The following is a 25,714-nucleotide window of genomic DNA, read 5'->3' on the forward strand; positions in this document are numbered from 1 at the left end:
GATATTATATGTTATAATAGTAAGTACTTAGATAATAATATATAAAATGTATAACCATTGTAATGCTGCCATAATTAAATTGAGTATAGAATTACTGTTAATGTAATTATAAGCAAATTACCTATAGCTTCCGAAGACTTTAATCGTAATGATAAAAGAACCAATAAAATATTACATTTAAAAAGTGCGCCTTGACAACATGTTAGTTAAATAGTATTAAAATAAATTTTTTCAACTTATTTTGTATTAGGTACTTGCTTTATCAGAAGCCGTACAGTGTTAATTATTTATGGAAAATTAAATAATTTAAATTTATTTGTTGACATACAGACTTATCAATTTCCGTTGATAGTTTTTTCATAAAAATCATGATAGTTAGTACGCTGGAAACAAATTTTAATAAAATAATGTAGATTTGTCTTTTTTTTGATCTGATATTTTTTCTTGGTAAATATATACATTTTAAAATTATATTTTCTGCTCGGGATGAAATATCGATTAAGTGTATCATAGATTATACTATGATGTTAATGCGGTTTTGTAATTATAGATTTGACTAAAATCAGTTTTCCTAAATGATCAGATTTCAGATTTTTTTTTCACATTTATGACGTCAATATTATCTACATATTAATCATACATATTTTATCTACATGTATTTTCCTCTTATTCATTCGCATCAAAATGTATTCCAATTTCATAACATAAAAGTGAAAGGTCTATGTAGAATACTTGGTATCATAGATTTCATATCAGGAGTGGTATATGGCAATATTTAAAAATAATTTCCTCGCAATAACAAAATTTATTAAAATTGTATTACTCTAATATCATTTAACGGACAGCAATTCATGTGCGCTATGAAACAATAAATATAATTATTATACACTAAAACTTTTTAATTCAACAACGATTAAAAATAATCTTTAGTACCTTGTGCATTTTTATTGTACTTTATAACAACTCTGCAGAATAACTACTATACAGATTGGTAGTCATCTTCCGTTATTTCTATATACCATACATTAATATGTGTCTAGTATCTATAACTTGTCCAGTTTTACTGATACGATACATACATTTTACAGAAATATTTCATGAAGAACTCAAAATCGACAATTTTCTAGTTATTACCTATACCTATACTGACAGTGCGAATCATATCGATAAAATGTGTCGTTGAGAAATCCGTTCAAATCTCAGCTAAACTGTATTGTGACCGACACGTAGTATATTATACGTTTCTTAATCCGTGGCCATTACGCTTTTCAATCGCAATTGTGTAAAACGATCAATAAATTATAATGCAAGCCGTTTCCCTCGTATATATCTATCTATATATACATCTAAATACTATACCTACACTTCCCCGCTCGTACAGCAAGTACCTATCTTTATAGTAAATAGTACATATTATTATGTACATATATACATATATATAAATACTTAAACTGTGTTTTATTCACCGGGAAAAAATATGACATTAATAACGAAATAAAAACGATTGTGTTACATCACTCCATACTCAGCGTTACGCGATTGCCTAACGGGGTTGTAGGTACCTATGTATAATAATAATTTTGGTTTCGTGTAATAATTTGAACGTTTGATCTACAGGTGTGTATTGGCGATTATTATAATTTAGTCCTCAGAAAATACGATTTTAATTCGAATTGTTTCTATAATATCTATATTCTCTCAGAGTAAGTTATGAACTGTCCATACGATTAAAATACTGGAGTCATATATTGTAAAATACGGTTTAAAGTGCCCCGATAGAAATTAATAATCACAATCGTTCGATGCATAAAACGTGATTTTAAAAAATTCAGAATTTAAAAACAATTAGTTGTCAAAATTAGTTACGAGACAACCCGTATATAATTTTAAATTGGCTTACCTACGGGAAATCGTTATGTCGAAGGCGGCGGCAGTTTATAATGCACTGTTTTCTTTTATAATGGTTAATTATTCAGCATTTTCAACGTTTAAATACACTACATCCATTCGGTATCGGCGCCAAAAATTAAACGGCAACTGTTAAAATATTTTCGTAATCTTTTAAAGTAATCAGCAACTGACCTAAAAAAAAAAACAAATATGTTAAGGCGAATACATACAGTACTCACTAATTAGTACATATAGCTATATAATAATATTATATATAACATCATGGACACTTAACCACCAATAACTACGTATATCAACACAATATAAATAGGTACTATATAATTATAAATTATAATATCTATTTGACATATTACTGTCATCATTCCGTCCTTCTATATGACACGCTCCTTGATTTTTCCTTCGCGGGTTAAACCTATAAAAATATATAGTAACAATGATATTATTAATTTTTCTCAATGTGTATAATCAAGTCATTTATATTATAATATATTAGGTAGGTGGTTACCTATATATGGTTACTACTATTATATCGATAAGTACATAATATGTTACGTGAAATATTTTCTCAAAAATATAAAGCTCCCTACTTTACCTGCAGCAGTCCAACTGCGTTTTTACGAGTAACGATGATAGGATTCATGTAGGTATTATTTTTTTCGCTCGACACTAATTTATACTTAATTATTTTTTTTTTTGCAAATGAACACCTTCGCTCAAAAAAGTTATTCGAAAGTAACAATGATGAATATTATTCTAACTTTCAAATTTAGTGTAAGCCCACTCGCATCATTTTCTTCTGCGTAATATACAAATATACATTTAGACACACGGCTAATAATATGTAATTTTACCAACAAATAATCGATATTAGGCGTTTGACAATAGTGCGATGAAAAATATACATAAAAACAAAAACCATTCCACAACATTAGACACCCACATGCTTATCAATCATGCACATTAATAACATCGTTTTAATTGCTTATCATTATTTTTATTTAAACGAAGCTACTTGAAATACTCAAATACATAACCGAATTACCTACTCTACTACTAGAAAAACGTATACATACAATTTCATATTATATACCTAATAATTAATGATCATAGAATATTTTAAAAATCAATGTTCAGTGTTTATAAGAAAAAAAATAATATATCATATAATCCATTAGCATGGGCAGACGTTGATAACATTAATAAAAGAACAATAAATAAATTTCACATTTTTTTACGTAGGTAGGAGATACTCGTCGAAATATATTATACGACTATTACCTATACATCTTACTGTATCTTTTCTCTCAGCTCGAAATTTTACGTAGGATATTTTTACTGGCACAAGTGTTTTAATATAATATATAATATGTATATTGATACAATCTACAATATTGTGACAAATATATTTTTGAAACTATAGTTATATTATATAATTCTTTCGTAAACGAATAGTATGTAATAAACACAATTATACATTAGCGATAAGGGTATAAATCTAATATGGCTACAAAAAAAAGTTGTAAAATTATTATTTGTCATTATAGATACTATATCTAGTATGTAAATGCACACTTAAACAATGCATATTTTATCTATAAAAGGTTTACAACATTTGTTCTATTTTAAATTAAAATAAATAATAAAACATTAAATAGGTAATATAATGTATAGTTTAATGAAAAAATAAAGGTAAATCAATCACCACGGTTTTTAATTATTATAAGATGTCGATGTTTTAAAATATTATTATTATTAATTATTCTACGTTAAATAACGTTGTTTTAAAAACTTAAAGTTTTAAAGATTAAATTTTATTCAAAAATAATTAAGAACGGTAACCTAGCTATAGGCTATATTTTAATGTTTTATTAACAAGAGCAAACCGAATAAAGTGCTTTTTATTATTGTATATAGTACGCTATGAATGTCATCTCAAATAGTATCGCTAGTAATAGTTTCTGAAAATTAATTTTGAACAGCTTATAGGTTAGGTTATTAGTCAGTAGTCTATAAATACCTATAGTAAGAACAACTTCTTAGTTATTACTTATTTTATATAAGACAATATTACATTTTAAATGTTAAGAGCTTAAAATAAATTTTACTTTTATTTACCAGAGAGTGTAATATATACGTGAGTAATGTATGAAATCATTTTGGTGTACACTTTTGACACAAAAATATTTCATAGATATTCTTCATAAATGCCATACAAAATAATAATAAATATTTATCAAACAACTTAATCGTAAAACATACAATAATATTAGTTGCATTTTGGCTATATATAAAATATTATATGAGTCACCTAACACCAATTGATGCAATACAATACATAATACTCGTACATTTCTAAATTTTGTACACGTAGTGAGCAGGTTGAGTATTACGTCCGTTCAATCATATAGCCCATACAGGTGTTACAAATTTACATTAAGTTTTGTTCTATTTTAAATAATTCACATAACATCAAAACGTCCAAGACTAGTGACACATTGAAAAACACTTGTTTTTGTCACCGCAATATTGCATACTTGGTTAATATGTCATTAGGTATTATATATTATTAAAACAATTCAAATTATCGGCACGTTTTTCCAAAAAAAAAGTCTGTGAAACATGGCCATAAAATTGTTTTATTCATCCATATTATATTATTTGCTCTAACACAAAAGAACAACCAGCTATACTATGATACCTTACGATTATCTGTTGCGCAGTTTCATTACAGTCGTCTGTCGAAATACCTGTGTGCAATCTTAAATTATTTTTCTAATAAAATTAAAATGAACAATTTTGTTTATGACTAATTTTTCATTTGTGTCATATTATGACAATACCGGAATCCGGATTATGTCAACCTACTTATACTCGACCGTGATTAACATATATAACAAAGCTTATTCAATTTAAGGGTAAAAAGATAATTATAGATATTTCAATATTTGAATGGAAAAGAAATACTGCAAATATCTCAAAACATTGAAATCTTATAATAATTAAAAATCGTATTTATTGAAATATGTTTTTCTTTGCTAGACTATATTATTATCTTGATTGTTTTGATGACATTATTGTTACTCGAAATAAAGTTTAGATTTAATGTCTATATTCGGGTTAGATACTTCAGCTGTAGAGTCTTTATTTAATCTCCTCAATACACAATTTTTTTTTTTATACAAGCACGAGAAAAAAACTATACCAATTGCAGTCACAAAAGGTATCCAAGATATCTCAGTATTGATATCTACATCAGTTTTAACTGATATCGACATAATACATACGATGGGATATAAAAATCTGGATAAATGCCCCCAAGATCTATTCCATATACCTATTATTTGCTGCAGATATCATTGGTCGATCCAAGTGCTATGTTTATATTTTTTCAATAAACCTGAACTATAACTAAGCAGGGTGGAGTGGTACCTGAATAATGGCGGATATGTCCCTCTAAACTTTGGTCCCCTCATCTAAACTTTATAAATACTACTCGTAACTAATGAACTACTTGTCTGAAATTTAATTTTTATGCATAGATATTCGAAATACTTGAAATAATATTCAGTTACTGAATATGAAATTAAAAATGAATGCTGACATTCAAAAAAGTAAAAACTTAAAAAACGATAACGAAAAAAAATTACCTACCCGTAAGTTTTGTAAAAAATATTTTCCAAAACGTTGATGTTTTTGAAATTATGAGTATTTTATGATAAACGAATCACACACCCGGTATAATATTATATACTATATAGTACTATATAGTACTCGATTGTTATTATACTACATATTATTGTTATTTGTCTTAGTGCAAGTTACTGCACGCGGTGGTGCATCGCGGTGCAGCCGCAGAAGACGCCGCTGTGCTATGATATGATTGACGTATAGTCGCGGACTTTCTATTACATCAGCGATTGACATCTGTTTTCGAGAAATAAATCGCCTAGACGACGCGTTGAGTAACAGTATACAATATACATAACTCGATGCTTTTAAAATCGGATAATACTTGGCGCGTGCAATGGAGTACGAACTACTAATAGGTAATACGATGGGTATATACGTATATATTATTATGTGCATTAGTTACCCATCTAATAACGTCATAGGGCAGTCGATGATGACTATTAAGATCCGGAGAAAACAATAGATTTGCATCACAAAACATAGATCCGGTTTACCGGTCTGTTTGAGAAACAACCGTGGCCGTTTTACCCGACGAGAGCCTTGACGGTTTCCGGGAACGCTAGCTCCGCCGCCGCCGCGGTAGCCTGCAACACGGTTTGTCCACCGCCACCGCCGCGCCAGCAGACGAATGGCATTGATTGCAGCGAAGAATCGGTTTTTTCCGCCGCGGAGAGTGAACGGCCTTAGCCGGTTTGTTGTTGTTTTTCGGCGTGCCTTACCAATACACACTACCAATAGTGTTGCACAGTGGCCGTTGTGCAGGTGACCCGCGGTGGGGGGGAGCGAATATTATTATGCATTATTATACAGGTATACAACACGCGGCGATAGAAGGTGGCCGGATGCGTCTTGAAAACGAAAATAGTAGGGACGGAAAAAATACATAATAAATCCGGCCGTTACCGTAATCCCAAGTCAGTCTGTGATCGTTGGAGAAAGTATATTACGGCCGTCCAAGTGAAGAGACTTAAACACTGTTGAACTTGCGTCTTTGTCGTATCTGTCCCGAACGTCACAACACCGCATTGGATATACTCAGAAAGGTAATATTTTGTTTTGCTTAACTTTATGTTTTATTTTTCGTTTCATTTATTGATTTTGACTTTGAGTCGTCGTTGTTAGAGTTCGCTCACTTTTCGATGTACTTCAGTAAGTTTTGATTTATTTTATGATTTAAAAGTTGATCTATACACTCGTAAATAATTTGTAACTATGGCCTAGGGGATATATTATTAAATTAAAAAATGTATCAATTGATAGGGCATTAGTGTAATAATATAGGGTTAAATATTATTAGTACTTTTTATAACAAGTTGGATTAAAATATTTAAGACTACTAATTTATCTCGTAAAAATATGGCAGTAAAAACTAAAACGTATACTGTCAATTAAAAATATTGTTTTATTATAGATACTCGTATTTGTATATTTTTAGTTTTAAAGTGCTAAATTATTTTAGGACAACAATATAAAATTAAAAAAAATTCATTAGGCATATAATAAAATGCGTTTATTAATAATTTAAAGTTGTATATTTTGTTTTGATTCTATTAACACACCATTCCTAAGCCCGAGTAATTGTATCATAATTTAAACATAAATCCTCGTTATTATAGCTGATAGACATTTTATAGCAGATAATACCTATACTATACAATAAGTTACTACTACTACTACTACTTCTTGATACTAAGCAGTAATTTATTTAAATTTTTTATTATTATCAGCTTCTAACTAAAAGTTATTATAGGTGAAGTTACTACTACTGCCTACTATTAATAATAATAATTAATTACAATGAATTATTTAAATTAAAGTACTGAGATGGTGCACGTTGAGAGGTCTTTATCTTAAATTTGAGTTTATTTTTACATTTTACGAAAATAAAAATTCCATCGAATAAATTATATTAATAAGCCATAAGTACACACTTTACAGTTAATTATTATATTTATAAAAATATATCGTTTCTAAATAAACTGAAATGTATATTTGATTGCAAAATACATTTTGTTTGCATCCCCGATACCCAAAAGTTTCGCGAAACATTGGACACCACCCTTATTTTAATACTTTGGCGTGGCGGTCAGCGGGATGTCTCACGTTTATTGTTAATCGTCAACCGCCGACTTTATATAATTTGTTATCGCGATTTACCCGATTATTCGATCTGCCTTCTGGTCACCGCGGTGAGATTGTTACAAAACACCAATATAAATAATAACTGTACTATCATAATAAGGCGGTTGGACGAGGAAACGGCGACGGTATATATACATTATTATAACGATACGATAAACGATATTACGCAAAACCGCCTGGTCGATAACATAATAATATTTTTATACTTACTACCGTGTAAAGGTGTGTTCAATCTGTTAAATAATCCATAACAAATAAAAAACACGGTAATCGTTATTATAATGTAATGCAGTACGTCATGTATAACGATGCAGTCGCCGCCGAGGTCACTGGGGATACCGTGGTAATAGGTTCCCATATAATATTATAATTATTATTCACTTTCTCCGTTCGGACAACGCACGCCAATAACCCTCTCTCGTGATGAGCCGTGGTCTTATTATTACGATCGTCGTACATAATTCTTTTTCCGCTTTTAAATCGTTTTTCTCTATCTCTCTCTCTCTCTCTCTCTCTCTCTCTCTCTCTCTCTCTCTTTTAGCTCTCTCTGCGGCTCCTCGGCGCATTTATTGCAAATGTAAATAATATATGTATCACAGTTGCGTGGGCCGCGCACGTCCAGTTCCGGACGTCCGCGTCGTGCCGGGCGTAGGTAGGCTGATGCTGTTGATCGCTATCACGAAATGTTTGGATTTCTCAAACTGTTTTTATTATATTTCGCGTTACGTAAAATCTTCGCTAGTTGGCTGTTTTGATTTTCTATTATTTTAATTATTATTACTTTATTTTTTTTCTATTTGTTTCGTAACGATTCATGTTTACTTGTGCAAATATAACAGCAGACAATGCAATATATTGTGTTTATATACAGTTAGTATCCCAAAGTAAATATATTAAACTCGTATTTATTCACAAAGTGCTCCGAAGCATTAATATAAGTAAATATAATGAAGGGTTAGTGACCGGCTAGGGGGATGGTGCAAAATGTGATCACTCCGAGTGTCGAAACGTCACGTTATATTCATCGTTCCGGCAACAATATAGCCAACGATATCATTGTATACAATTTAGTGTAGAATTACGAAAATATTTTTTTACTGTAAGACACGTGACGAGGAGTCTGCGGTGGAGACGTCACTTAAAAACGACGGTAATCGTACAGCGGTGAGAACATTTTTTTAAATTGTCGTCCACGAGATATGTTTATTACTACATTATGATATGACGTACATTATGCACGTGTGTAGGCGAATGTAATTTTGTTGTTATTATTATCAAACGTATCACATTTCAACGATATCGCATAAATACATAATATATTATAATGCCCGAATTCGCCGGAACTCGGGTCCGACGACAGCCACGGCTCACGCGGAAAACGTGTCCGCGTCATAAGCCACCCTTTCCGCGCCATCCGAACGGGTACATGCGACCCGCGTGTACAACATTAATATTGCGTAACACAAATATTATAAAACGTACGGGTGAATCGCGTGCTTGCTGTTACGATGGGATAATAAAAACACGTTTTTCGAAAGCATGCCGTGTGACCGTGTACTGAGAAACTGCGGAGGATGTAGTTGTAAGTGTTTACCCGACGTCCCGGCCGAAAGAGTGCGTTTTATTATTTCGTCACCGAGTACAAAATGTTTCCGATTTATTATTATTATTATTATTATTATTATTATTATTATTATTATTATTATTTTTTATTGCTGAACCGAGAGTGGCCAAGCAATAGCGGCGTGAGCAATAAAGATTAAAAATCTCTATGGGTGGCAAACGCGTAAATTGACGTTAAGCGTTAAACGAACGTTTGAATTACATTTTTTAAAGTCTACGTACGTGTAGTTGTACGCTTGATTTATTATTGTGTTTATTCGACGACCCGAAAATTTGATTTCGTCGCGTATTGCCGCAGCACAATTATTCCTAATCGTTTAACATTCCAAAAAACGTCTGTCTCCGTCTCCGCAGGTTTTGAACGTCATCCCAAACCGTTCTGAGGTTTCAGACGTCAAGACTTATAAATTATAATATACAACAAATCTCGACGCACATAATATTATTATGCATTTTTTTCGACGTCTACATACTCATTTAATTGGTATATAAAACCATGTTCGTCATATATATACAAACGGGCTAAATTAAGCTATTCCCATTGAAATTATCTCAGACGCGTTGTTTTTCGTTTTTCGCCTAAAAGTAAAATATTCAAAACGTCCGATATAATATATTAATAGTAGGTGTACAACAATCATAGGCGCGACTAAATGGATCTGGAGGGGTCAGCTGTGCCTCCACAAATATATATAACCTAAATGATAAGTCACGAAAAATGTTTTCTTCAGCTGAGCACAAGATCGACTAAAAACGAACCAGCTGTTTCTCAAATTTGACAAATGCTTAGATTTGTTGTACCATTTAAGCAATTCCCTACAGCTGTGGCAATATCAACTTTTTTTCAAATGAGAACCAACCTTTTTTAGGCCTGTACATTATTAATCTGATGATGTACTTATAACTCTATAAATAATTGAAAATGACTTGGTTCTATCCATCATCCCATAAGTATATATTTTAAAAATTACAATTATCAAAATTTGAATTACTACATTATTAATGAAAACCGGGGTTGTGCATGCTTGGTGAATAATACTGAATAAATATTAATATATTATGTATACAAAACATATTGATGTAAATTTATGTTTATTACAAACTGTTTGCAAATATGCCAACTTATGAGAAGGGTGCAGGGGAATGTCCACACAGATTAATATTTATAAAAATATGAGAGCTACAGCCCCTCAAAAAAAAAAAATCGTTCCTAGTTGTGCCTATATAATGTGAAAACAATAACTATACATAATATTAGTATCTACACGGGGTGGGCCTGGGTGCAGAAGATGGTGTAGGAAATTTCAAAATAAAAAGATCGACGACCCCTGATCATTTTCACGACAAGACTGTTGCGCTCGTACATTATGTCATTACATAATATTCGAAATTTCGCTTTCTGTGACTCATATAATATTATGTGTATACAAATATCGTAATAGGCACGCATAAAACGACCGGGCCGGCGTGCGCGTAGGTATACACAATATACATCTACATATATAATATGTAATACGCGCGCAAACGAACGACGATTGTTTTCGCGAATGCCGTCATCGCGAAAATGAATATATCATCGTTATTATAATAATAAAATAATAATATTCGCACACCTGTCTATATGGTATATTATATTATATATTGTCATCGGTCGACCTCGACGAGACGACGTTACGTGATCGACGTCGTCGTTATAACATAATATTAGCGCGCTTCTCTACATACGGGGAGAAAAACGAAAAAATTAGCGCGCCATTGTTTTCGCACGTCACAAATTTTGTACCTCAGCCTCCCGCCACCCACTGCGCACTCAAAACCCAGCTACCCCCTTATTTGACGACGATCACGTCCCGCTCAATTATATCGTCGCGTTCAAGCCGGTCGCTCGGAATCCAAATCGTACAACCGAATCGTAAAATAATATCGACATCTCTCTCGCTCGTCTTCATATATTTGTGGCCGATGACATAATAATAATAATAATACTCGCTCTCAAGGTCGACGGCATGTCGTGGCATTGAGCGCACGTGTGGGAACGGCGGCAGAAAAAAACCGAATCCGGTGGGCGGCCGAAAGTGAAAGCGTTTTGGACCATGTTCGCTTTCTCTTTGTTCGCCGGCTCAACGTTATTATAATACGCACGCACGCACTCGGAGCCGCGACGCGCCGTCTTTGAGTATAACCACCCGCCCGCGCGTGATCGGAATGAAAAGAGTTGGTAAACTAAATCAAAACATTAGCACGTATACCTATTATTGATGATAATTTTTTTTAAGTTTTTTTTTTTTTTTTTGACAGAATTAAATAAAATAATTATTTCAAGTGCATTATATTATAATCACAAGCCACACACAATCGGCCACGGACTGTTTCTCACCGAACCTATACGTACTGCACAATTTAGGTACCTGTATTATTTTCGAAATCTGGATTGAGATTATCTGTTTCCAATGGACATTTTATTTGTACTAGCTACCTGAAGTGGTATGATGAAGTCTCAAGTCATTTTCGAGTAGTTCCGGGCTGGGCATACGAATATCGACGACCTCGGCTAGACATTGTATACAGACATATGATTATTAATTAATAACCTGACGACGCGCGACACATCGTTATAAAATTTTTTTCGATATTACCAATGAGTATATATTTTACAATATAATAATATACTCAATGATATTACTCACACGTTGTTATTATTATTATTCCGTTCTATTATAATATTATACAATATGCCAATATACACGTATTTATATAAATTATAACGCCTGGCACTGGTAGTTTTGAAACTTGTCAATTTTTATTACATTTTTTTTTTTTTAACACCAAACAATAGATCGCCACATACATATATTACGTTTATTGGATAATAAATGATAATATGCCAATCGCATTGTCGATCATAAAATAGATCCGTTATAATAGATCCGTAAAATAACCAACCACGTTACTTCATCGCATACAACGTGCATGCCGCGTTAGTTTTGAATTAGTTTTTTCATTATTGAGCTACGAGTGCGCCGTTACGAAAGACGCCGCCCAAACGTCTTATACAGAGGCGTTATGCAGTTACAGTTCGCTCTGGCGACTGTATAATTGTGACATTGAAATATTGGCGAATATGTGCGCTGAAATAATAGTTACAATCTAAACGCGTACACAATATTATCATACTATACATAATTATGTATTTTTAACATAATAACAAAATATTATATAAAATATAGTCTACCGGTCTCCGGCTCAGGCAATTTTAACACACTGACATGTAGAATGATAACAATATTCTCTTCATATTTCTCCAGAAGTCAAAAACTATTTGTGTCGTAAGTCGTTAGTATGTTTGAACAGAATAAAAAATATTGCAGTAGATACCTGCAATACCGAAAAATAAAAATGTCATACACTATCGCGCTAAAAATAATAGTGATAACCCCACTCTTAAGTATTATAGTTTTTATAACAGATTTTTTTCTCCGTCTAATCCACAGTTTAACAACGACAAAAATCGACAGCACAATGAGATTTTTGGTAACGGGATCGTTCCTGTTGGTCGCGCTTGTCGTACACGCGTCGACTGCGGAGGAATGGTCGTGGGGAAATGACAAGACCAAAACCAAGGAGCCGAAAGTCAAGCCCTCGGACTCCATTGTAGCCACGGACCGCGAAGCCAAGTCGATAGACTCGTATTCAGCGGCCAACGATGACGGCAGCCAAGAGGCCGAAATCTCGTCCGCCAACGGCACGGACACGCATCCCAGACATCTCATCAGAGACAGACTGTGCGGCTTGGGTCTTATGGAGGTAACGTATTTGACTAAATAAATGGCGATATCGGTAGACAAGTATTATGTAGACTCAAGTAAACTACGGGGATTATCTTATAATATCCAACAATAATGTTCATATTTATTTCCTTGACGTATATACTTACCGATTTTTAAAAAATCATTTCTGTAAATTAATGAAATAATTTTGTTTGCCCTCAATAGCCTCTATATAAACTATAAAGTCACAGAATAAACATAACAAAACAGTTAAAATCCTGAAACAATTTTTATCACGTGTACAAATTCGTAAAGTTATATACCTACAGCATTTTTTTAAAATTAATTTCTAGTGTGACGACGAAGAGTTGGTGGAACCCAAACGTTACATTGGTCCTCAGGATTTGATTTACGCACAACCCGTGTCGCTGAAACCGGTCGGACGTCCCATCGCCGCCATACCTATTAAGTCGACCGGATCACCGCTGTCGTCCGTTGGATACGGCCCACCACGTCCCGTCCCGTACCCGTCTGGCAGTTCGTCGTACGGCAGTGGCCCACCATCGTCGTACGGTAGCGGCGGCCCATCGTCGTACGGTAACGGCCCACCGTTGTCATACGGCAGCGGCGGCCCGTCTTCGTTCAACTCAGGCCCACCCATTCGCAACCGTCCTGGCCCGGTGTACGGCATCAGCAGCCGACCACCACAGGTGTTCGAGTCCGAGGCCGCGGAGTCATACCGGCCCAAGCAGCCAATCGTGAGTGGAGTACCATCCGTAGCCCTGCCAGCCGGCGGCCTACAGCAGCACGTCCACCATCACTATCACCACGGTGACGGCGCAGACGGTATCAAGGCCGCTTCCGCCGTCGTCGACTCGGGATTCGGTCCGATCAGCGGCCCAATTGGCGGCCCGATCGGCGGCCCGCTATACGGAGGCGCTGACGGTCCTCAGTCGTTGTACGGACAGAGCAGCAGCTTGTCCAACAGCTACGGTGGCAGCTTCGACAACTACGAGACTCCGGGTGGCCCACTTTACAAGAAACAGCTCAACATCAATGCACCTCCGCAGTCAAGTAATATATTATACTTACTATAGTCCGATACGCATGCATAGTGGCGCACTTAGCACTAAATATTTTTGGAACTTAATATTATATAGATTGGGTGACCTTAACCGACCAAAAAAGAAAAAAATGTTTCATCCCCTCCCCCCCCCCCACACACACACACACACACAACAATACACCTATAATTCTATGGCACTGCACGTGCACGATGTTGTATAGAGACCCACTGACGTATGTGATTTCGCTTTTACAGATTCGTTGGCCGGACCTTACGCCGGTGAACGGTATCCGTCCTACGAGACCCCGAGAGCCGACAATTACGGGTGTTATTGCGTGCCGTACGACCAGTGTCTGCCGCATGAAGTGGCTCGCAAGGAAGACGGTATCGCGGGAATTGACCCAAGAAACCTACACCAACAAGGCAAGACCGACATTGAGGCCATCGGACTGGACGAGGTGGTAGTCACTGACGGAAACGGTACCATCGTGTCGCACCACAAGCCGACCGCTGACGTGGCCACCGACAAACAAGCCAAGGCCCGCCGGCGCAGGGACGCCCCACAGAGCAAACAAGACGCCGAACCGGTAAGTGACCACCCTTACCCCTTGACCGAAAAATTACCCCAAAACATGAAAATAATTTAACGTTTGTGGACAAATCTGCGGATAATATTCTACTATATATCTTACGATTTACCTACATAATATATTATACTATACGCACGACGAAATATTACACTACTCGATCTGACTAAATCGTACGCATTATTATATAACATGTCATATTATAATACCTATAATACGGCGTGACACTTTTGATTTTACGGTATACTACATGCGATGTCGCTGTGACTTAAATAACTTTGAAACTGGACTTTTTAGCGATACCTAGAAAGACCTACTTCGGTGGACGACTTAATCAGCAACGGATATAACGTGGAGATTCCATATGACGACGACCGCACCGATGGCGTAAGTGCAATTAGATTCATGCGTGCCAAAAACTAACATATACACACATAGTCACTTATACTCAACACTAAGTAGCACATTGTACTTAACGTTTGCAAAACTTTTCGAGTCGTGGCTACTGGAGGTTTGGGTCACGTTCCTATACGATGCATTCGTATGCTTTTGTCTCAGACTGTTTCGTTTGTTTTTGACACAAATCCTTGACACGCATTAATATGTAAAAAAAAATGTGTTATACCTACGTACCTACGTTTTATTGTCAACAGTGACAATTCAAATCATACGATTAACATAATAGTTATTAGTGATGAAAGATTGAATAAATTAATTATAATTTATCACTGTTGTAAATTAACTTAATTCAAATTTCCAGTAGCCAATACGAGAAAAAAACTTTTCACGCTTGACACACTGATCACAATACACTCACACAATAGGTACGTTACATGTTTACACTAACGGGTTTACACTTAGGTACCTACTTAAAAAAAAAATAAGGAACGAGTTGAAAATTGCTAACTACGCGTACCCAACTATATTTATATATATATAAATATAAACACAAACATTAACGATGATAGACCGTAGACTCTGAAAAAATAAAAGGAAAACGCCAAAAAAAATACATTACTTCCGTTCGGAAGTGTTGCGAAACGCCGGAGTGTATAATATTATGAAGAATATGAAAACTATTTTTTACCGCGTCTGATCTGAGTACATGCAGCGCTATCACAATACTGAATACTACAAATATGTATAATGTATACATATTATATTTATTATATATCATGTTATATGCATATTTAAATTGGTCCTATTTGATGAAATTTTCTACGTCCAAACACTACATAACAATATGCAAACGGTAACTAAGTAACTTGACAGTTTTTCGAATAGATAATATTTCAAGTCATTCAAGCAGATAATATGGCACGTGTAATGCCTGTGTGCAGTTTGCACTATTATTCAATAATATTGTTCGTAAACTTGTCTTTACACATTTTCGCATTATTCTCCTAGTTTATTTTGAAATGGGAAAATTAAAAATTGTATTGACAAAGACAAATGTGTAACACACGATAATGGCCGGAAGAAAGACCACGTTCGTCTTCTAATTCTATACGTTTGTTATGTTAATGTCAAATGACGTAATACGCAATATATGTGTTACATTCTATTTTGTGTTTGCATTTTATTTCACTAAATTTCACTCTACACAAATGGTCAACGAACTCAAATGATCACTTTGCGTGGCGTGAATACGATTAAATAAATTATTCGTATGTATTGACGCATTGGTACCATCACAGTAAATATACTTTTCGAATGATAACACGAATGACATTAGTTCGTAAACATTAACAATAACAATAACAACTTTGATTGAAATATAAATATAACAATTTCCATATATTGTACATTGACTAACATTTTTCATATCTCATGAAAACTTACTTATTCATCTTAACTCGACCAAAATAATTTGAAGAAGATAATAATACATTATGAATATTTCGCGATTACGTGCTCACCTGAAAAACGATACATTGAAACGAATATATCCCATCTATACGATAATATCTGATAACGGCTGGGTAGCAGAATAGGTTTGATCGGGTGGTGTGTATATGTGTTTACAGCGAAAATTCGGGGGTCTTCTCGGGGGCAGTTCAGGAGGCGGAGCCGCGAGCGAAGACTCTGACGACACCGGAAGTTCCGGCGTCAAAGTCCGACCCACGTTTGGAGTATCTTTTGGACTACCTTCCGGCGGCGGTGGCGGTGGCTACCCAATTAGCCCCTATGGTCCCAATCCCTCAGTGAACCCTTATGGCAATTCCCTGGGGGGTGGTAACGGCCTTAATCTGGGCTTGGTCAGCGTTAACCCACTATTATCGTTGCAAGTTAGCAAGGATGAGTACGGCGAGAAAATAGTCAAGCCCTGGGTGAACCTACACGTGACACCCAACGCGGGCCTGGTGCATAAGGTCGGCGATATCGTACACAAGCTCAAGTCACCGCACTACGGCGGTGGTTATGGGCACGAGTATCCCCCCTCGTACCTTCACCAGCATAACCATTACCACGTGCCACCTCCACCTTCACCACCATCGTACCATCACGGCGGCCCTTCGTATTACGGCCCATCCAAACCATTCTACCACTCCAAGCCATCATTTGGTGGTGGATATGGTGGATACGGAGGAGTCGAATATGGCGGTGGTTACGGAAGTGGAGGTTATAATGGTGGTTATAGTAATGGCGGTTATGCGCCTGAATATCACTCGTACAGAGAGGAGGAATACGATGACCATGGCAGTTACGGTGCATCAGCTGCCGGTGATTATTACGGCCAACAGCCCGACGATTTTGATTCAGATTCGTACTATAGGAGTTCCAATGTAACCGGTAATGGTAACAGTGGTAGTGACAACGGTGGTTACAATAGCCATGACGAATCGTCGTCATTTGGCGCCGCAGGTAGTCCAAAAGTAGCTTTTCCCAACGACCGTCAGTCCACGGGGTCCATTAAATTCGTAGGTGGCAGCCAACGAAGCAAAAGAGATGTGGAAGAGGTGAGATAGTTAAAACGTAACATTGTCGGGTTCCTATTTGTAGCCCGACACTAACACGTGGTGGCACAAAATCGATGTTCCAATCGTCTCGGTGAACGGAACAAAGTCAAATGGAGTCAACGTGTTGGTATTTAATGGTACGCTTACCGAAGGTTCAGGTTCGTGCCTGCAAGTCTGTTTTAAAAAGGTCTTTAGCAAACACTATCTCACGTGTATAGTACAAAAGTGCAAATGGGAAATACGAGTTTAAAAAGTTTGTGTAACCACACAATTTCCGAAAAAATGTGCATATCTCTCCCCCCTAGAAGTTTAATTTATCATCTCCAATTCCCATATTCTATTTGACTTGGCTCTACCACCCAGCTATATAACACTAATCGCTAAATACAACAGATGTTTGGAACAACAAATTGCACGCGATTTCGATTCGTCGTCGCGAACGTACGAATAGTACAATAACACACTATTCTAACTAAATGCCTTAAATATTATGTTCACGCAATATATTTACACGCTTCATGCGGGACATTAAACCATGATTCCACTGCAATAACATCCAATTAAACTTAACAATAATAATATAATCAAGAGGCCGCATTAATCATTAACAAAACGAAACGATAAACGCCCGAATGTAATTAATATAATATATCGGTACCATACCATATTTTTGGTCCGAACATTTTATATATCGAATCAAAAATAGGCACTAAACATGTACTTATATTATTACACTCGCTTAACTCGTTATGCTACTCGGTCCAACGCCTTTCTATTGACCCGAATCACACTAAACACATTACAAACATCACATTATTAACCGTTTTGGACATGCGAAAATTGTCTAATCATAACGCATATTCAAATAACAATAACATTCTATAATATTATATCAATGTCATAATTGACACCGCGTGGAAAGTATATTCGTAGACTTAAACGGTCAATGTGTGTGTATGTGTATAGCGTCAGTCGTCGTATTCGGCTAGTGGCCGTTGCGGACCAAGGCAAGTTTGCTGCAGACGACCACCCGCACCCATCCACTCAGGTTCGTCATCCAACTACGTCAGCACCGGACAATGCGGTAAGAGGAACACGCACGGAATCACCGGAAGGATCAAGACACCGGCGTACGTGGACGGAGACAGCGAGTTCGGTGAGTGGCACTAAATATAACTACCTACTTTAAAGTCATGCTTCAACCGATACGTAATACAAGTATTATAGCGTACGTCTATACCCAACCTTACCGAGTGTATATTATTATTATATAATAAAATGAAATTATTACATTATTTTAACTCAACGGTTGTTATCCTTGTGTGCAGGTGAATACCCGTGGCAAGTGGCCATCCTCAAGAAGGACCCACAGGAGAGTGTATACGTCTGCGGTGGTACCCTGATAGATTCGTTGCACGTGCTCACTGCCGCTCACTGCGTCAAGACGTGAGTGTCAAAATCGTTGAATTATATTTATTCTGTCGATCCGTCACGAGTTCCAATCACTGATTTTCGCCCATTTTTTCGTACACACAGGTACCAAGAACAAGACTTGCGCGTCCGTCTGGGCGAATGGGACGTAAATCACGATGTGGAATTCTACCCGTACGTAGAAACAGACGTGGCCAGCATGGTCATACACCGTGAGTTCTACGCGGGCACGTTGTACAATGACCTGGCCATACTCCGAATGGACAAGCCCGTTGACTTTTCTCGGAACCCACACATTAGCCCGGCCTGCTTGCCGGACGCGTTCTCTGACTTCACCGGACAACGGTGCTGGACGACCGGCTGGGGCAAGGACGCATTTGGCGATTACGGAAAATACCAGAACATCCTCAAGGTGAGTCTTGCAAATTGTGAAAAAAATCGAAATTCAAATCTTGGTATTAATCCATCGATGCGAATTAATGAGTTTATTTTTAACAACTTATTCTCGGGAAGAAATTTGTGTTTTTAATATAAACAATATTATTAAAATGTATACAATAGTAATTAGAAAAAAACGGAGGAAATCCATATTACTAGCTACAAGGAGTACCCCCCGATCGACTTAGAAAACAGGATTTTCAGTTCTTTAATACAATAATTTAGAAAATACCATTACATTTAGTAATGAACATTATGATTGTAATATTAAAACGGGAAACGATGATTTTCGCAGAAAATTATTTTTGCAATTTATTAAAAAATAAAACTGTAACTCATTTTTGTACGCGAATGACAACACCGATAATCATGAGCGTGTATGGCGATTACGTCAAAGTGGAATTAATTACTATAACACCAGTGAACCAATTTTTGTTTTTTTTTTTTATTTCGTGCATAGGAAGTGGACGTTCCAGTGATTTCTAACCGCCAGTGCGAAACGCAATTGCAGCAGACCCGCCTTGGGTACGACTTCAAGTTGCACAACGGTTTCTTATGTGCAGGTGGCGAAGAAGGAAAGGACGCTTGCAAGGTATGTCGATAGAAAAACGTATTATATATATTATAAATTAACTATAAAGTACACACTAGTATCTATATTACATTACTACGTACAATAACACGGATATCAGACTTAATTTGAAGAATGTTAAGAACAAATAGGAGCGAGCATGTTTGTTTAAACACTCGATACATCAATGTCCATGGATCCCCGATCAGATTTTCAATAAAAACCATTTCGAACAGTATAAAATATAAGATAGGTAAACATAGGTAAAGCCCTCGGTTATGCTACTCGACGTTGCACATGCCAACATGCTGGAAGAACATTTCATGTAAATGTAAATCAAACATTTTATCGATACTTATTTCCTAATGACTTTTTTTCTGTTGCTTATCATGTCTTGTAGATATGAAATCACTAAATTCAACCAATATTAAAATTATATTTAAAAACTAAAATAGATCACCATTTGGTGACTCCTACTACACTAGTTAGGTGGTTTAGCTGTAATGTCTTACAAAGACTCGTATCGAGTCACTCGAATTCATCTCATCAACGACGATATTTGGTTATACGTTTACAGGGTGACGGTGGTGGTCCATTGGTCTGCGAGCGTGCCGGTTCGTGGTACTTGGTCGGAATCGTCAGCTGGGGCGTGGGATGCGGTCAGCCCGGAGTGCCTGGCGTCTATGTCAAAGTGTCCCATTACTTGGACTGGCTCAGACAAATCACCAACAAATACTAGAACGAAAGATGAATCCGAGCGGATTATTTTTTCTATTTTTTAAATTATTTATTTTAAATGTGTATTAGTATACTTACTATATTTTTTTGGAATTGTCGTGGTGAACAAAGAAATTCGATAATTTGTTTAAACCATGTTATATATTATACTCTATTAATATTTATTGTTTGTATGTAGAAAGATTCCTGTATATTATACACGATGTAAGTGTATTGCGTAATATTGTAATGTATATTGTCTTCGTAGTTTGTTTCGAACGACATTCGTATACTCGACAAGGTCGAAAAGACTGATAGGGTTGTTTTTAGGGCTTAACGGAGGTATCTGGAATTCTCGACAAAAAAAAAAACATAAATTCATTTCATTTCATTCAAAGGCATAACTAAGTACTTATTATATGTTTCTTTAATATGATTCAGTATATTATACTTATACGTGTTACTAAAATAATATGTTACCATTGATATTTCTATATAATATTATTATTTCACCACTTAAAACTATGTAAGTATTGTGCCACAGTGGTAGAATATAGGTAGATAATTGTATTATGTATCTGTTTTTACACTAATTATGTACCAATAATGTTAAAAACGTTAAGTATTAATATTTAACATAATAATATTATATTGTATTGTGTAAAAAATACATATAATAAACAAAACCTACATCCAATATTTGTAAATAATAAATAATTTGTGCTCTTAACATATAGACAAAGTAAACGTTGTACCTATGCATATTATTATAGAAATAAGTTTCTAATAATATTGTTCCATTTAAATTATTATTATTATTATAATTATAAAAGTTTGTATGGATCTAATAAAAATATATTTTTGTATTTGAAATTATAGCTGGTGGTTTTATTTTATTTTCTTACCTTCATTCATCCATTCATTAAATTATATCCGCAAAACATGATATTTCATTTTACGCATGGCTTCGTAAAGGTATGACAGAGTTTTTGTATGCCAGCTTATGCCCTTATTAGTTATTATTAAATTGCTACCTGTAGGCTAATGTCATTGAACCATTGAAGAATAATTATTATAATATATTCATTAATGATTGAATATTGTAAACATAATTTTAACTCAAACTATACCTACTTATTGCAGTATTACCACAATTACCTATAAAAGTAAACTAGTAATACAAAAGCCATCATATAAGGATGTTAATTTTAACGTACATAAATTAAAAAGTCTTCCACAGGCCACTTTCGCATTGACAATATAAAATTATTCGAAAACATTTAAGATTTAGGTAGAAATAATAATATTATATTCAAAATTATAAAATAATAAAATATAAACAACATTTATATTGATACTACATATATATTATCTACTATAGTCTATAACTATATTATCTTATATATAAAATTCTCGTGTCACAGTGTTAGTCTCGATACTCCTCCATAACGGCTTGACCGATTTTTATGAAATTTTTTATGCATATTCAGTAGGTATGAGAATCGGCTAACATCTATTTCTCATACCCCTAAGTGATAAGGGTTGTCCAGAAAAAAATAATAGTAGTGCAGGCTCAAACAGGGATTTTGATAATTTACGGTAGAAATATTTGTTTATAAATGGTTGTTATTGGTTATATATATAAAAAAAAATAATATATAAATATATTAATACCACGAATCCCCATTATACCTACAGATGTGCCAATGCTTGGAAATTCAAAATCGTTTCTACGCCAATATTTAGCATGTAATTAGCATGAATTAGCACGACAGACCCCGAAATTCGCACGTGTCTGGTTCGCGAGCAAAACCCGTTCAACTATTTCGCGAAAAAAAAATTAAATATAATAAAAAAATTATATTTGATAAAAAATCTGTATTTAATAAAAAACCTGTTCCATAAAAAAACTTGATTGAATAAAACAAATCTAATTAGAAATAAAAAGTCTTAATAAAAAATCCGATTAAATATAGAATTTTTAAATTTCTATTTAGATATTTTTTACAAATTATTTTTTTTTTTAAATATAATTTTTTTATCAAACAGATTTTTATTATATACAGATTTTTTTATTTAATTTAGATTTTTTCAATAATTTTCCGAAAGTGTGTACCTAATAATACATTTAAATATAACAAATTTATATTTGATAAAAAATCTATTTTCAATGAAAAAACAAAATAGAACAAATAGAAATAGTAATAAAGTAATATTCTTAATAAATAAATCTTTATATAATAAAAATCTGTGACGAAAAAATTATATTTAAAATAAAAAATAATTTGTAAAAAAATGCAAATACATGCTAAATATTGGGGTAGGAACGATTTTGAATTTCCAAGTATTTCCCAAAGTGGGGGGGCTGGGGACACGTGCAAATCAGAAAAATGAGTATTACAAACCAACGAATTACGATAGAGTTGCGGGGCCAAGCATGCAAATACATGCTAATTACATGCTAAATATTGGCGTAGAAAAAAATTTGAAAATAAGTTTTTGTGATGGGTGGGGGGGTGGGGGGTCGGAGGTACGTGTCTACAGCCCCCTCACCTATTTTTTGATACCACGCCTAATTGAAACGCATGCAAATTAAAAAATTTAGCATGCAAATACATGCTAATTGCATGCTAATTATTTGCCAAAAAAAAATTGGAAAATTCTAATGTGGGGTGGCTGGAGACACGTACGTCAATTATACGTGGCATGCTCTCGAGTGGGTAAACCATCCAGTTTGTTTGTGTTAGCTAAAGATGGGCTAACAAAAAATATTATTCACGCTATAGCATTAAGACATTGATATTGATTGTTAATGTTACTGTCGTAATACATTAATTTTATATTATATAAATTTGATGAATAAATTATAATAAATTAAAAAAATTAATGTTTGGTATTTTATTATTTGTTAATTGGCTCCCATGATTACTTGGCTCACATGATCTTGGCTCCCATGGCTGAGTTTCACTTACTGCAGTGATTTACACCAAAAAGGAGTTGAAAAATCATAATATTTTTGTCATTTTTCGGGCCAGGAAGTGCGAAGGATCAGCTATATTATATATAATTGAATGTTTGTGTGCAGATCTATGGGAAGAAGATAGACTAATTTAAAAAGGGTTAAATTTTTTTTTTTTGTTAATCGGAATTTAGTACGTTAAGGTTATGGATTATGTATTAATTGATTATATTAATCGACCGTATTCTGTAGAACTTGGTATAACTTTGATACTTTGTTATAGTTAAATCATACACTTACGTACAAACAGCGATAGGTCCGCGATTGTAGTAGATTGCCTAACTGATAATATACTGCTGCGAATCAGAATTTTTATTACGGGCAACAGAAAACTTAAGATAAATCTAGAACTTCATCAACCGAATATTAAATAACGAATTGAATAAAGTTTGAGTCATATAGAGTCGGTATATTTAACGAGCAACGAAGTGCACGGGATCAGCTAGTAATATATATATTTTTAGAAAGTTTTGTTTTCTTTAACACGATTTTAATTCAAATAATTGAGTACGACAATAATAAGTACCTACTACAGTACTACCTAAGGTAATCGCTTGTCAAACAACGTAATTTTATCTGAGGACATTTTACAGTGAAATTGTTCATTACAAAAATAATCTATAAAAACATTATGTTGTTGTACATATAATATATAGCAAATTATGCATTAACTGTATACAAATTTGTTTCATAATGTTATGTATAAAATAAAATTAGTTATTTACAAAACACCTATTTATTCAATTGAGTGGTATATACTATATAGGATTAAAACAATTCAATATTTCTCTTAAGCAAAAATTATAATTTTCCAACAATCTCAAATAAAAACAAAAACTCGGCAAATTGCTATAGAAAATGTATATTCAATAGGCACTCTTGATTGAATCCTAGCTAATAAATATTATAGTTGAATATTTTATGCATTATTACAAATTTAAATAGAATTCATAGAATAATAAAACTGTATAAAATACTCATTAGCGATTTATCTATTTCCTATAATAAATTATGTAATAAAGATATAGCCATAAGAGGAGTGATATATAAAATTAACTATACATATTATACAGGGTATTTCTGAAATGGATGAGGTAATTAGTATATGCGTACTCAGAGTGATGGCCCAATGAAGATTTTTTTGAAATTTTTTTTCTATCTTAAAAATTTGGATTTGTAAAATTATTTTTAGAACAATATCTTAAATGTAAATATAAATATTCTTATATAATTATTCTTTTTCCTCCCCAATAAATTCACTGATGTCTATTGCAAATTCAGTTAACTTAGATTTGTTTTTTTGTAATATAAATAGTATTAAATCAGCATTTAAGGTTTGATTATTTAAAATGTATTTTTTGTTTTGTTTCAATGTTTTTAATTGTTCACTGTTAATTCAGTCTAAATGTAATTATATTTAATATATTGTAAACTATTACTTATACTATATCTAGGTTTAAATAATATGTAATCACTAAACTAAATATTCAGCATATGTTTTGTTATACTGTACACTATATATTAATATTGTAAATGGATTTATTCCGTAAATAAATAAATAAATAAATAAATAAATAAATGGTCAAGATGTATTTTTTGCAAAATTCTCGCGCATGTCACGTGTTTTTCACGCTCGAAACGCTGACTAAAAAAAAAATGGTGTGGCACATCGATTTTTATGAGAACACTACAAGATAAACAGCGGTGATATTTATTTGTTGTCATTTAACATACATGATTAATTAACTTGTTATTTTACATTGTCAACCAATAAAAATGATAAAATAATAAC

General features: G+C 34.0%; 1 protein-coding gene across 2 annotated transcripts; it reads left to right on the forward strand.

Moving 5' to 3' along the window:
* Positions 1-6,353: 6,353 nt before the first annotated feature.
* Positions 6,354-21,779, forward strand: LOC100164097. 2 transcript variants are annotated; one of them, XM_029488701.1, is made up of 10 exons: positions 6,354-6,644; positions 12,858-13,170; positions 13,487-14,207; positions 14,455-14,786; positions 15,084-15,173; positions 18,713-18,902; positions 19,075-19,192; positions 19,283-19,589; positions 20,076-20,207; positions 20,764-21,779. In XM_029488701.1, the coding sequence occupies exons 2-10, from the start codon at positions 12,886-12,888 to the stop codon at positions 20,923-20,925; spliced, it is 2,337 nt and encodes a 778-aa protein (XP_029344561.1). In that variant the 5' UTR covers positions 6,354-6,644; positions 12,858-12,885; the 3' UTR covers positions 20,926-21,779. The 2 variants fall into 2 exon arrangements, with proteins under 2 accessions (XP_029344561.1, XP_001951294.2); XM_001951259.4 differs by lacking the exon at positions 15,084-15,173 and adding an exon at positions 16,814-17,746.
* The last annotated feature ends 3,935 nt before the right edge of the window (positions 21,780-25,714 follow it).

This window comes from Acyrthosiphon pisum, chromosome A1 (assembly GCF_005508785.2).
Source record: "Acyrthosiphon pisum isolate AL4f chromosome A1, pea_aphid_22Mar2018_4r6ur, whole genome shotgun sequence".
Lineage (NCBI taxonomy): Eukaryota > Metazoa > Arthropoda > Insecta > Hemiptera > Aphididae > Acyrthosiphon > Acyrthosiphon pisum.

Coding starts and splice junctions, on each gene's coding strand:
- LOC100164097 (XM_001951259.4), top strand. CDS start 12,886: ATGAGATTTTTGGTAACGGGATCGTTCCTGTTGGTCGCGCTTGTCGTA. Junction 13,171..13,486: donor GCGGCTTGGGTCTTATGGAG/GTAACGTATTTG, acceptor ATTAATTTCTAG/TGTGACGACGAAGAGTTGGT. Junction 14,787..16,813: donor GCAAACAAGACGCCGAACCG/GTAAGTGACCAC, acceptor ATGTGTTTACAG/CGAAAATTCGGGGGTCTTCT.